Source organism: Hemitrygon akajei, chromosome 10 (genome assembly GCF_048418815.1).
Source record: "Hemitrygon akajei chromosome 10, sHemAka1.3, whole genome shotgun sequence".
Classification (NCBI taxonomy): domain Eukaryota; kingdom Metazoa; phylum Chordata; class Chondrichthyes; order Myliobatiformes; family Dasyatidae; genus Hemitrygon; species Hemitrygon akajei.
Window position 1 is genome coordinate 127,603,445 of NC_133133.1, and position 12,209 is coordinate 127,615,653.

The 12,209-nt window shown below is 45.4% G+C and overlaps 1 protein-coding gene across 1 annotated transcript in view; it reads right to left on the reverse strand.

The window, feature by feature from the left end:
* LOC140734109 (differentially expressed in FDCP 6 homolog) overlaps nucleotides 1-12,209 on the reverse strand; it is a 58,782-nt gene that overhangs the window by 26,606 nt on the left and 19,967 nt on the right. Inside the window, exon 5 of the mRNA XM_073057693.1 lies at nucleotides 4,324-4,470. Coding sequence (XP_072913794.1) covers nucleotides 4,324-4,470 — 147 coding nt within the window. The remainder of the gene's footprint in view (nucleotides 1-4,323; nucleotides 4,471-12,209) is intronic.

A 12,209-nucleotide genomic window follows, 5' to 3' on the forward strand; every position in this document is an offset into this window, starting at 1 on the left:
CAGACGTCGTTGTAGGACAGTTGCGGGTTGCCATCAGTTCTCTTGCCGGAAGTCGGCTCACCGTAGAGGGTGGCTTTTGGGATGTAGCCCAGTCATCCTGCATCACAGCCTGGTATTGAAACATCAAAGCCCTTGAATGGAAAATCCCACAAAAAGCAGTGGATATGGCCCAGTCCATCACAGATTAAAGCCCTCCCAAACACTGAGCACATCTACAAGAAACACCGTTGGAGGAAAGTGGCAAGCCCCACCACCCAGGCCATGCTTTCTTCCTGCTGCTGCTATCAGGGAGAAGGTACAGGAGCCTCAGGACAGACACCACCAGGTTCAGGAACAGTTACTACTCCTCAATCACAGGCTCTTGAACCAAACATCTAGCTACACTTGCCCCATCATTGAAATACCACCAATTGACTCACTTTCAACGACTCTTTACCTTACGTTCTCGACATTTGTTGCCTGCTTATTTTATTATTATTATTTCTTCTTTCTGTAAGTTTGTTGTCTTCTGCACTCTGGTTGAACACCCTAGTTGAGCAGTAATTCATTGATTTTGTTATGGTTGTCATTCTATAGAATTATCGAGTATGCCTGCAGAAAGTGAACCTGAGGGTTGTTTATGGTGACATATACAGTGCATACTTTGATAATAAAATTTACTTTGAACATAGGGCTCTGGCACTGGCCTTGGGCAGCACTGCAATAATTTTACAACCTCGAACACACACACACAAACACATAATGGGGAATAACAGTTACATTATAACACATATACGTTTAGCATTTGTTATTTATCAAGCTCTCCATTGGTCTGTTTGCTATTCATTTGTTAGTGGTCTGGCGGCTCCAGGTACATCATGTGCAGTGTGCAGAAGGGACATACCATGAACAACAGGGGAATGGGGATTGGGGGGAAGCTAAAGGTACAAAATGGACCTCAGTGTATCAGAAAGTGAAGAGGTGGGATGTGACATGGAGACGTGGCAACACCAGACAGCCTTGAATTTGGAGCAACCTGAAGGAAGGTCAAATTGTTGAGCTGCAAGGGGTGTTCTAGGAGTATCCAGCCCTATTCCAGCAGAGGCCTGGAAATTTTCAGGTATCACAGTATGTCATCCATTTGAAAGACCCCACTCCAATCTGTCAGAGACAAAACCAAGTACCCAAAAGACTCAGAACTACGAAAGGGGGAGATTATAAGCATGAGAGAACTGGGGGGAACAGAACCTTCTAAAAAGTGAGTGGTGCAGCCCAATAGTTCTCATTCCTAAACAGGATAATTCCCTGTGAACCTGGCTGGACTTCAGGAAGCTCAGTGATGCTGGAGATGGTCATTCCATGCGTCTCATATTGGTGACTTGTTGGATTGAATTGGAAGAGCCAGGCACATTACAACATCAGATCTCTGCAAGCAATACTGGCAAGATTCCCTTGAAGAGAAGGAATGTGAAGAAGGTTCCCAGGGAGTACACAGCATTTAGAAGACCAGTCGGCCTGTACCAGCTCACTGTCATGCCTTTTGGGTTGTATGGAACAGCTGCAACATTTCAGTGACTGATGGACCAGACACTGCAGGGCTGTGAAGGCTGCTGTGTGGTCTATATAGATGACGTGGTCATCCGCAGCGACACCTGGAACGACCATCTCCAGCATCTGTGCCAGGACCGGAGACACATCCATGAGACAGGCTTAATACTAGACCTGCAAAAATGTGGCTGGGCAAAGCAACAGACATGTTACCTAGGCTACCAGCTGGGTAAGGGGGAGGTGTGGTCACAAGTCGACAAGGTAAAGGCCATACAAAACAGTCTGAGATCACACACGAGAAAAACAGGCATGATCGATGGTGGGGCTCGTTGGTTGGTATAGGCGGTTCATTCCCCGGTTTGCCACCATTGCTGTACCCCTAACAAATCTGACCACCAAGTCCGCAAAAAATCCAGACTACAGACTGTGAAAGGGGTTTTTCAACCCTCAAGGCCCACCTCTGCTCATCTCCTGTCCTGCAAAGCCACAAATTTAACAAGTGTTTCCTGGTGCAGGCGACGTATCCCAGTGTGACAGTGACACACCCGTCCCTTCAGTCATATACCCCAGTATGACATCCACCTGCTCCACAGTCCCACAGCCTGGTGTAATGGCTGAGTTTTTGTGAGGACGAGACCAAGAGTATTGATGAGGGCAGGGTGATCATCTACAGGGGGTCCATGAATCCCTTGGTTAATGGCGGAGGTCCATGGCATTAAAAAAAAAGGGTTGGGAACCCCTGGTCTACATGGACTTTAACAAGGTAGCATGTGGTAGACTGGCCCAGAAAGTTAGAGTACATGGTGCCCAGGGCTGAGGTGGCAAGCTGGATAGTACACTGGGTGGTAGGAGGCCTGGTAGAGGGGATTTGGGCTGTGGAGGGTCATTTTTTCCAGGTTGGAGGCCTGTGGCCAGTGGTGTGTTGTGTCCACTGTTGCTTGCCATGTATATTGGTGATCTGGAAGTAACTGTAGGTGGCTGGACCAGCAAATTTTTACATCAGAATTGAGGACGTGGTCAGAGAAGGTTAAGCTATCGCTGGACAGCTAGATAAGTGGGCAGGGGAATGGCGAATGCAATTTAATGCAGTCAAGTGCTATGTGAATCAGGGCAAGCCATACACGGTGAATGACAGGGCCTTGGGGAAGGCTGCTGAACAGCAAGACCTCAGTCGTGTGCACTAAGCTTTCTGAAATCTTGTATTTATATTTATTTATTGACACAACATGTGGAATAGGCCCTTCTGGCCTCGCTGCCCAGCAACCCCCGATTTAACCCCAGCCTAATCACGGGACAATCTAAAATGATCAATCCACCTACCAACCGGTACGTCTTTGGACTATGGGAGGAAACCAGAGCACCCGGAGGAAACCTACGCGGTCACGGGGAGAACAGATAAACTCCTTACAGGCAGAAGCTGGAATTGAATCTTGGTCACTGGTACTGTAAAGCGTTGTGCTAACCACTATACTACCATAATGCCCTTTGTGACACAGGAAAACAGCCAGTGAATGCAAGTACATCATGTGCTTTCTTCACCACTCTAAGGAACTGAGCAGAGTGGGCGGGGCGTCACATTACAGCGATACAACATGGCATCCTGGTCAACACACAACTGGAAGGATGTGAAGACAGAGAAGGTGCAGAAAGATTCACAGGAAAGTGGTCTGGACTGGAGGGCTTGTATTATAAAGTGGTTAGAGAGGATGGGAATGTTTCCTTCGAGCTATGGAGAAATGACCTTAGGAAAGATTACAGAGTGATGAAGGACATTGATAGGGTAGAAAGTCAGCCTCTATCCCAAGGGAGGGATTCTAAAACAAGAGGATAGAGACTCCAGTTGAGAGGGGAAAGATTATAAGGGACAGATTTTTCCTCACACAGGGTGGAATGAGCTGCCAGAGAAGGTGGTATAGAGGTAGGTACAATTATAACAGAGAAAAGATATTTGGATGGTTCCAAGGATAGGGAAGGTTTAGAGCAAAGGTCCATTTTTTTTTTAATGCCATGAATCAAGGGGTCTGTGGGCCCCAAGTTGGAACCCCTGGTTTAGAGAGATATGGGCCAAATGCAGGAAGATACTCGGCAGTAATATACCTCATGTGTAATATCGAAACTGATCTGTGTATCTTGGTACTGTACCCCAGTGTTGTATAGTGACAGCTTGTACCACTATGTTCTGTACACCAGTGTTATACACTGACAAGCCTGTGTCTGTCTTTACTACACCCCAGTGTTAAACAGTGATAGACCCAGTCCCCATTAGAACCGTTTCCCCAGTGTTATACAGTGATAGACCCAGTCCCCATTAGAACCGTTTCCCCAGTGTTATACAGTGACAGACCCAGTCCCCATTAGAACCGTTTCCCCAGTGTTATACAGTGATAGACCCAGTCCCCATTAGAACCGTTTCCCCAGTGTTATACAGTGACAGATCCAGTCTCCATTAGAACCGTTTCCCCAGTGTTACACAGTGACAGACCCAGTCCCCATTAGAACCGTTTCCCCAGTGTTACACAGTGACAGACCCAGTCCCCATTAGAACCGTTTCTCCAGTGTTATACAGTGACAGACCCAGTCCCCATTAGAACCGTTTCCCCAGTGTTATACAGTGACAGACCCAGTCCCCATTAGAACCGTTTCCCCAGTGTTATACAGTGACAGACCCAGTCCCCATTAGAACTGTTTCCCCAGTGTTACACAGTGACAGACCCAGTCCCCATTAGAACCGTTTCCGTGGTGTGGTACAAAAACAAACTGTTCCTCCCACTTTACACCCTCACCCACGCACTTCACCTCAACTGTGCTGTCTTTATCGAGATGAATTTCCCCCTTCTTCTCTTTGAGGTCCTCGTTGACATAGTACAAGATGTTGCATGCCTTCAGGACAAACCAGCGCTCATTCCAGTTCCGCCGAACATATCCCTTTTTCCACATGTATCCCTGCAGAAAGAGGCCGACAGAAATCAAAAAGGATGGTCAAGCAATTGGGGGTGGGGAGGGCAAAAACTTCACAAGACAATCATCTAGAGGACCAGGCAAACACATTGCCACAGGCATCTCTTAAACCTCCATTTTATTTATTATATCACGCGAGGAGGCCACTCAGTCCTTAGCATCAATGTTGGTTATTCCTATTGGTCCAATTCCTCCTCTTCATTCCTCTATGCCCTGCAATTTTTAAAATCTAATTTATTGATACAGTGCAGGGTAGGTCTTTCAAGCACACCACCGCAACAACTGCTGACAAACCCAGTCAACTCTAATCTAATCACGGAGCAATTTGCAGTGATCAATTACCCTACTCAGTATGCTTTTGAACAGTGGGAGGAACCAGAGGACCTGGAGAGAGCCCACACATTCCATGGGGAGAACGTACACACGCCCCACAGAATGGCACCAGAATTGAACTCCTAACTCCAGACTGCCCTAAACTGTAATAGTGCTGGCAAACTGCTACGCCACTGCAGCACCCTATTTATGCGCGTTCTTGCACCCGTCCACACCGCCGTCCCCTTTAACTTGTTGTCTAGATGTCTAAACCAAGGCACGACTTACAGCAGGCAACTGACTTGCCAGCACAGCTTAGGTATGTGGGAGAGAAGTGGAACCCACATCAACACTGAGAGAACGTGCAAACCCCACAAAGACAGCACCCAAAGTCCGGGTTAAACCTGGATCACAATCGTTGGAGTGGAAACTGTTGCATGGATTCTGATCCCAGGAATTCAAATAGGATTGCTATGCGACAGAATTGATGCAGAGATGCCAGTGGAGATTCACCAGGACGAATTCTGAAATCCGTGGTTATGAGAGAATGGACAGCCTGTCTTTATTCGCCTAGGAATGCAAGAGGCTGAGGGGTGACCTTACGGAGCATTATAAAATTACGAAGGGAGGGAGGCAGGCAGAATAGTCAGAGACTGCCTTCTACAAGAGCAAGAACGTACGATCTGGATGATGGAAGTGATGGCTTTGAGGTCACGTTCATGGACGATACGAAGGTGGAAGGGCAGGTAGTTTTGACCCCACTACCTGTTATCAAGCAACAAACAAGAGAAAATCTGCAGATGCTGGAAATCCAAGCAACACACAAAACATTCCTGAAATGTCGACTGTATGTCTCCCCCCCATAAATGCTGCCTGGTGCACTGACTTCCTCCAGCATTTTGAGTGTGTTGCTCCTGTTATCATGCAAGTGGATTCACTTCTCATGGTATCGAGGACAAAAACACTGGAAAACGGGAGGGGTAGGCCACGGTGCCTCAAGCCTATCAATATAATTACGGCGGATCAGAACTCAGATCCTCCTGTGTGCCACAGACATTAATCCCTAATCATTCAAATGTTTATCTGCCATCACATCAGCATTCACCTGATGACCCAACTTGCACAGAATTCCAGAGACTCACTGCCCTCGGAAAGAAGAAATTTGTTCACACCCGCCATTTAAATAACCAAATCTATTCCCTCATTAAAGACTCATTCACTTATGAGAACATCTCAAAATCTACCCCATCAAGCCCCCCTTAAGACTGTGTGTGCATCAGCAATTACCCTCATTCATCACACCTCAATGAAGCCTATTGAATATTGAAAGGCCAAGATAGAATGGACGTGGAGCCATAATATACAAGGACATCCCTTTGGAACAGAGATGAGGAGGAACTTATTCAGCCTGAGGGAGGTGACTCTGTGGAATTCATTGCTACAGATGGCTGTGGAGGCCAAGTCACTGGGTTTATTTAAAGTGGAGCGGGATAGGTTCTTGATTAGTAATGGTGTCACAAGTTTACAGGGAGAAGGCAGGAGAAGGGAGTTGAGAGGGACAATAGATCAGCCATGATGGAATGGCAGAGCAGACTTGATGGGCCAAATGGCCTAATTCTGCTCTATGTCTCATGGCCTTCTTCTACGTGAGATACACAAAGTGCTCAGCATCTCTTGACAGGACAAACCTCTCACTCTGGGAATTAGTCTTGTGAATCTCCTGTGAACTAAATCCAATGCTAGAGGCTTTCTTAAATAAAAAGATCAGAACTGATCACAGTACCCCCAGGTGTGGCTTCACTAACACCCTGTACAACAGCAACAAAACTTCTCTATTTCTAAATTCCAATCTCTTTGTCATTTAGACAATGGAAAAAAAAGCTACTTGCTGCATCTGACTGCTAAAATTCAGTGATTCGTGCACAGGAACTTCTAGTTCCTGCTTTACTTCACACACTTGCAGCTTATCTTCATTTAGATAATCTGCCTGTTGATTCCTCTTACCAGAGTATGTGACCTCCTACATCATCGGTGTGTGAATTTTATTCAGCAGCATTCAAAAATGCCCATCTCCAAGCAGAGAACTCTGCCAATTCCCCTTAGCCCTTAAAGACCTAGTGCTGTGGTGAGATGCTTGTGAAAACCGGTAGGGGAGGGAAAGTCTTCCTTCAGCCTTATGATTTTACTCAGTCGCTACAATCTAGAACACAAGGAATAAGTGGAGACAGAGACTGTAGATGCTGAAACCTGGATCAACGTTCAACCGCTTGAAGGAACTCAGCAGGTTGAGCAGCATCTATGGAGAGGAGAGACAGGGGAGGCGTTCTCAACGTGGTCCTGATTCAGGATTAACACAAATTCCTCTCATCCCAGCACCAGATGCTACTCGACCCGTTAAGTTCCTCCAGCCGATTGATTGTTGTTAAGGAAAGAGGTCAACAGTAGAAAACTTAAGAATGGCCTTTGATTCAGAACAAGAAACACTGCAGATGCTGGAAATCTTGAGCTACACTCGCAAAATGCTGATGGAATCCAGCAAGCCAAGCTGTGTCTATGGAGGTGAATAAACAGTCGATATTTCCATAAGATATAGGAGCAGAATTTGGCCATTCAGCCCATCGACCGTTCCGCTATTTCATCTTAGCTGATTTATTATCCCATTCCCCTGCCTTTCAAGCCCATTCTCCAAGGCCCTTCATCAGCACTGGAAAGGCAGGGGACAGAAGCTGGAATAATGGCTGCTCCCCACCTTTGGAACATTATTCTGAATTCTGCCCCTTCCTTTACAGTCCTGATGAAGGATCTCAACCCAATCTGTCAACTGTTTATTCCTTTTCATAGATGCTGCCTGACCTGCTGAGCTCCTTTAACATTTTGCCCGTGACGTCTTTGATTCAGAACTGCCTTGAGCCGACTAAATTAAGCTTATCTTCTTTTATCAGATTTCATCACTTTCATTACTTTGGGGATTGTTTGCAACTTGCTTTGTTTCCTGACCTCTCCCAAGATCCAGAAGTGTATTTAAATATTACAATAAAAGTACATTGGTGATCATCTGAATTTAAGTAGCACCACGAACACTTTACTTCTTCCCATCCCATGCTATACCTACTGCTGAGTCCTGTTTCTCTGGGGTTGAATAAAGTAACAATTCCAGTTCTCCTTAACACTTGTGGCAGCTTTTAAAAGTTACCACTTTCAGTTGCAAATCTAGAATCATTAAAATTCGAAGTTCAAAGTAAATTTATTATCAAAGTACAGACATGTTACCATATACAACCCTGAGATTCATTTTCTTGTGGGCATTCTCAATGAATCTATATAATGATAACCATAACAGAATCAATGAAAGACTGCCCAACTTGGGTCTTCAACCAGTGCATAGAAAACAACAAACTGTGCAAACACAAAATGAAAGAAATAATAACAAATAAATAAGCAATAGATAGCAAGAACATGAGAGGAAGAGTCCTTGCAAGTGAGTCCATTGGCTGTGGAAATATTTCAATGATGGGGCAAGTTAAGTTATCCCTTTTGCTTCAAGAGCCTGCACTTTCCCTGAAGCTGAAACACCTTGTTCTGCATTATATTATCGTGTTTCCCTTGAACTAACTCAAACCACTGATATGATGAAATTATCCCTATGGATGGCATACAAATCAGTTTTTTCACTGAACCTCAGTAAACCTGACAATAATAAACCAGTCTGCCATATCTGAACATGCTAACCTTCCAAAGGTGAATAATGGAGAAGAGAGAGGAGGAGAGGACTTAGGGTAGGAGAGGGGAACAGCAGAAGACTGCTCAGTAAGCCATTTGTTGTGGTCTGCTTTTGCCCCACTGAATGCATCTCTTCATACCTCTCCTTGTCCAGTCCTTTCCCACCTATATCTGGGACATTTCTTGTGCCCTCCACCATTTTGACACCACCTCATCTTCATGAGGTGATGTCCAGTCTCTATCCACCTCCATCCCTCATCAGGAAAGTCTTGATGCCCGCCTCCATTTCTTTCTGGAAGAAAGACTCAAACATTTCCCATCCACCAACACTCACCTACCTGGCAGGAAATACCCTCAACAGCTTTTCCCACAGTCTACAAATCTCTCCTCTTCTTTCGCCGCAGCTGTCTCTGCATCCAACACATCATCCTTCACCACCTCCACAAAATCCAAAGTGATCCCCTCCACCAGCCACATTGTCCCTTCTCCTACCCCAAGCCTCAATTCCCCTTACCACCTATGAACCTCCCTCTCAACTTGGTTAACTTGCACCTTCTAAACCCATCACCTACCAGCTAACAGGCCAAGGGCAGAAAAGCACAGGAACGCTGGAAGTTGTCCTCTAAGCCACTTACCATTCTGAATTGGAAATAAATCAAGGTTTCTTCACCAATGCTGGGTCAAAACCCTGGAATTCCCTCCCGAACAGCCAAATGGGTTTAGCTACCCTTCAAGCACCACAGCAGTTCAAGGGGGCAGCTCACCACCACCTTCTCAAGGGCAACCAGGACTAGGCAATGAAAACGCTGGCTCAGCCGGTGAAAACTACATCTCTTCAACAAAGAAAACAAAATAGAAAATAGAAACTTTCAGTCTTAATGCAGAGTCCTGTCACAAAAGGTCACCCCTGTTTCCCTCCGTTGACGCTGCCTGACCTGCTTTAGATTCCAGCACCGGCAGGTCTCCAAGAGCAAGAGGGGGCCAGATGCCGAGTATTATGCGGTAACTGACTCACCTACCACACAGCGAGACTTTCCATAACCTAGGGGCACAAAGGAATGTTCTCTATTTCACTGGTCAGGCACAGCTTCACAAAACTCAACCACATCCTGGCCAAAGTAGACTGCTTGATTGGCATTCCCCCTCTCCCCGCCTACCAGCAAGAGCACTGTGTCTACCGTGTGTACCATCCACAAAACCACATGACAGTTACACTGCAGAAAGGAAGAACCTTCCTTTCCAATCCTGAGGAAGGGTCTCAGCCCAAAACATCAAATGCTTATTCCTCTCCCCAGATGCTGCCTGACCTGCAGAGCCCCTCCAGCATTTTGTGCGCATGTGTTGCATTGCTGTTACTTACCTCGACCCCTGACAGCCCCTCTCAAACTTGTTGCTGTCCTACCAAGATGGCCAAAGGCAGCAAGCAAGGAGGGAACACCGCCAATGCTTGCCTCCCTTATAGCTGCACACCATCTTGACTTGGAAAAACATACCTGTGGCTTCATTGCCATTGGAACTAAATTCCAGAATGCCCTACCCAAGAGTGCTGTGGGAGCACCTTCAGAGGTCAGGAGGTGCTCAAGAAGGCAACTCACCAGCACCTTCTCAAGGGCAATAAAAGCTAACTGGCTTTCACACCTACATCCTAAAGGTTAGTAAGCTAAAAGAGTACATTGGTTCATATAAATTAGGAAATCGGTTAAAATATTTGCCAGTAAAGAAAAAATAATGGGAGGTGTTTCAGGAAGCAATTCAAGATTCTTGAGAGCGAGTAAAATTACTAGTTGGAGATAATATTGATTAACAGCAGCACATACAGTAATGTGGTCAGTGACAGTTGTATGCTGGAGGATTCGTAGAGATACAGGAAACATCTAAAATATGATCAAAAACATTGATAATGGCAGAACATAACACATTTGAGTAAATGTTCAAGTATAAAAATATAAGAGCTTCTACAATGAGAAAAATTGGGGGTGGGTGTAGCAAAAATAAAATTGATGTCTTCCCCCTTCCTTTCCAGTCCTGATGAAGGATCTCTGCCTGAGACGTTGACTGCTTATTCCTCTCCATAGATGGTGCCTGGCCTGCATTTTGTGCATGTCCCTCTGGATTTCTAGCATCTGCAGAATCTCTTGGGTTTGTGAAAAATAAAACCTCGGTTGCATTTAGAGGAAATAACGGGAGATAATACATCAGGGGAATAACAAAATGGCTGGCGCTTTGAATAAATATACTCAGTGGTTACTTTATTAAGTACCTACTCTATCTAATAAAGTGGCTACAGAGTGCATATTTGTGGTCTTCTGCTGCTGTAGCCCATCTACTTCGAGGTTCAACATTATTCAGAGATGCTCTTTTGTACACCACTGTTGCAAAATGTGGTTAGTTGAGTTACTGTCGCCTTCCTGTCAGCTTGAACCAGTCTGGTCAGTCCCCTCAGACCTCTTCATTAGCGAGGCGTTTTCCTCTATCGAATTGCCACCCACTGGATGCTTTTTTTTGCTTCTCACACCATTCTCCATAAACTCTAGAGACTCTTGTCTGTGAAAAAAACAGGAGATCAGCAGTTTCTGGGATTCTCCTTGCCTGGCACCAACAATCATTCCATGGTCAAAGTCACTTCGATCACATTTCTTCACCATTCTGATGTTTGGTCTAAGTAACAAGTGAACTGCTTGACCATGTCTGCATGCTTTTATGCATTGAGTTACTGCCACGTAATTGGCTGATTAGATACTTATATTAGAGGTGGACAAGGTACCTAATAAAGTGGCCTCAGAGTGGATAATGTAACAATGAATTTGACAAAATGGAAGGAAGATAATCAAAGATGCACTGGCACCCAGGAAATTCTTTCTCATTGGAGAATTCATGAAGAAATTAAAGGAATCCAAAACAGAGTTTCCCTGGACCTTCTGGCGCCATCCTAAGCTTCCCTACCAGAGGAGCTTATTGATGTACATTGAATACATTCCTGACCACCTTTCAAACTCTCTGGATTCTGCACTAGTTCCAGTAGGTCGGAGGGGATCAAATCTAATGCCACTATCTAACGAACTGAGGATCTTTTGGGGCTGGTATCTGCTGTCAGCCTTCACTGGCCTTCATTCTTAAGGTCTGGTTACAAGGAGTTTAAAAAGACAAAAACACAAGAGATTCTGCAGATGTTGTAAATCCAGAGAAATGCAGACAAAATGCTGAAGGAACTCAACAGGTCTGGCAGCATCTGCGGAGAGGAATAATGTTTCCAGCCAAGACCCTGACGTGTGTGTGTGTGTGTGTGTGTGTGTGTGTGTGTGTGTGTGTGTGTGTGTGTGTGTGTGTGTGTGTGTGTGTGTGTGTGTGTGTGTGTGTGTGTGTGTGTGTGTGTGTGTGTGTGTGAGAAAGAGAGAGAGAGAGAGAAGACAAAACAATTAGACAAAGTCAGCATGTTTGTTTTCTCATGTTCTATTTTCATACACATTGGAGGCCATTCAGCCCATCGAGTCTGTGTCAGCTCCCAGCCTATTCCTATCAGTCCCACTCGCTCTCTCATCCGGTTTCCTCTCACATTCCAAAGATGTCAGTATATCGTGGGCATGCTACACTGACGTCAGAAACGAGATGACACCTCTGAGCCGCCTCCAGCACATCCTCCGACTTCGTTGGTTGTTGACATAAAGCTATCTTTAAATTTCATGATCTATGTC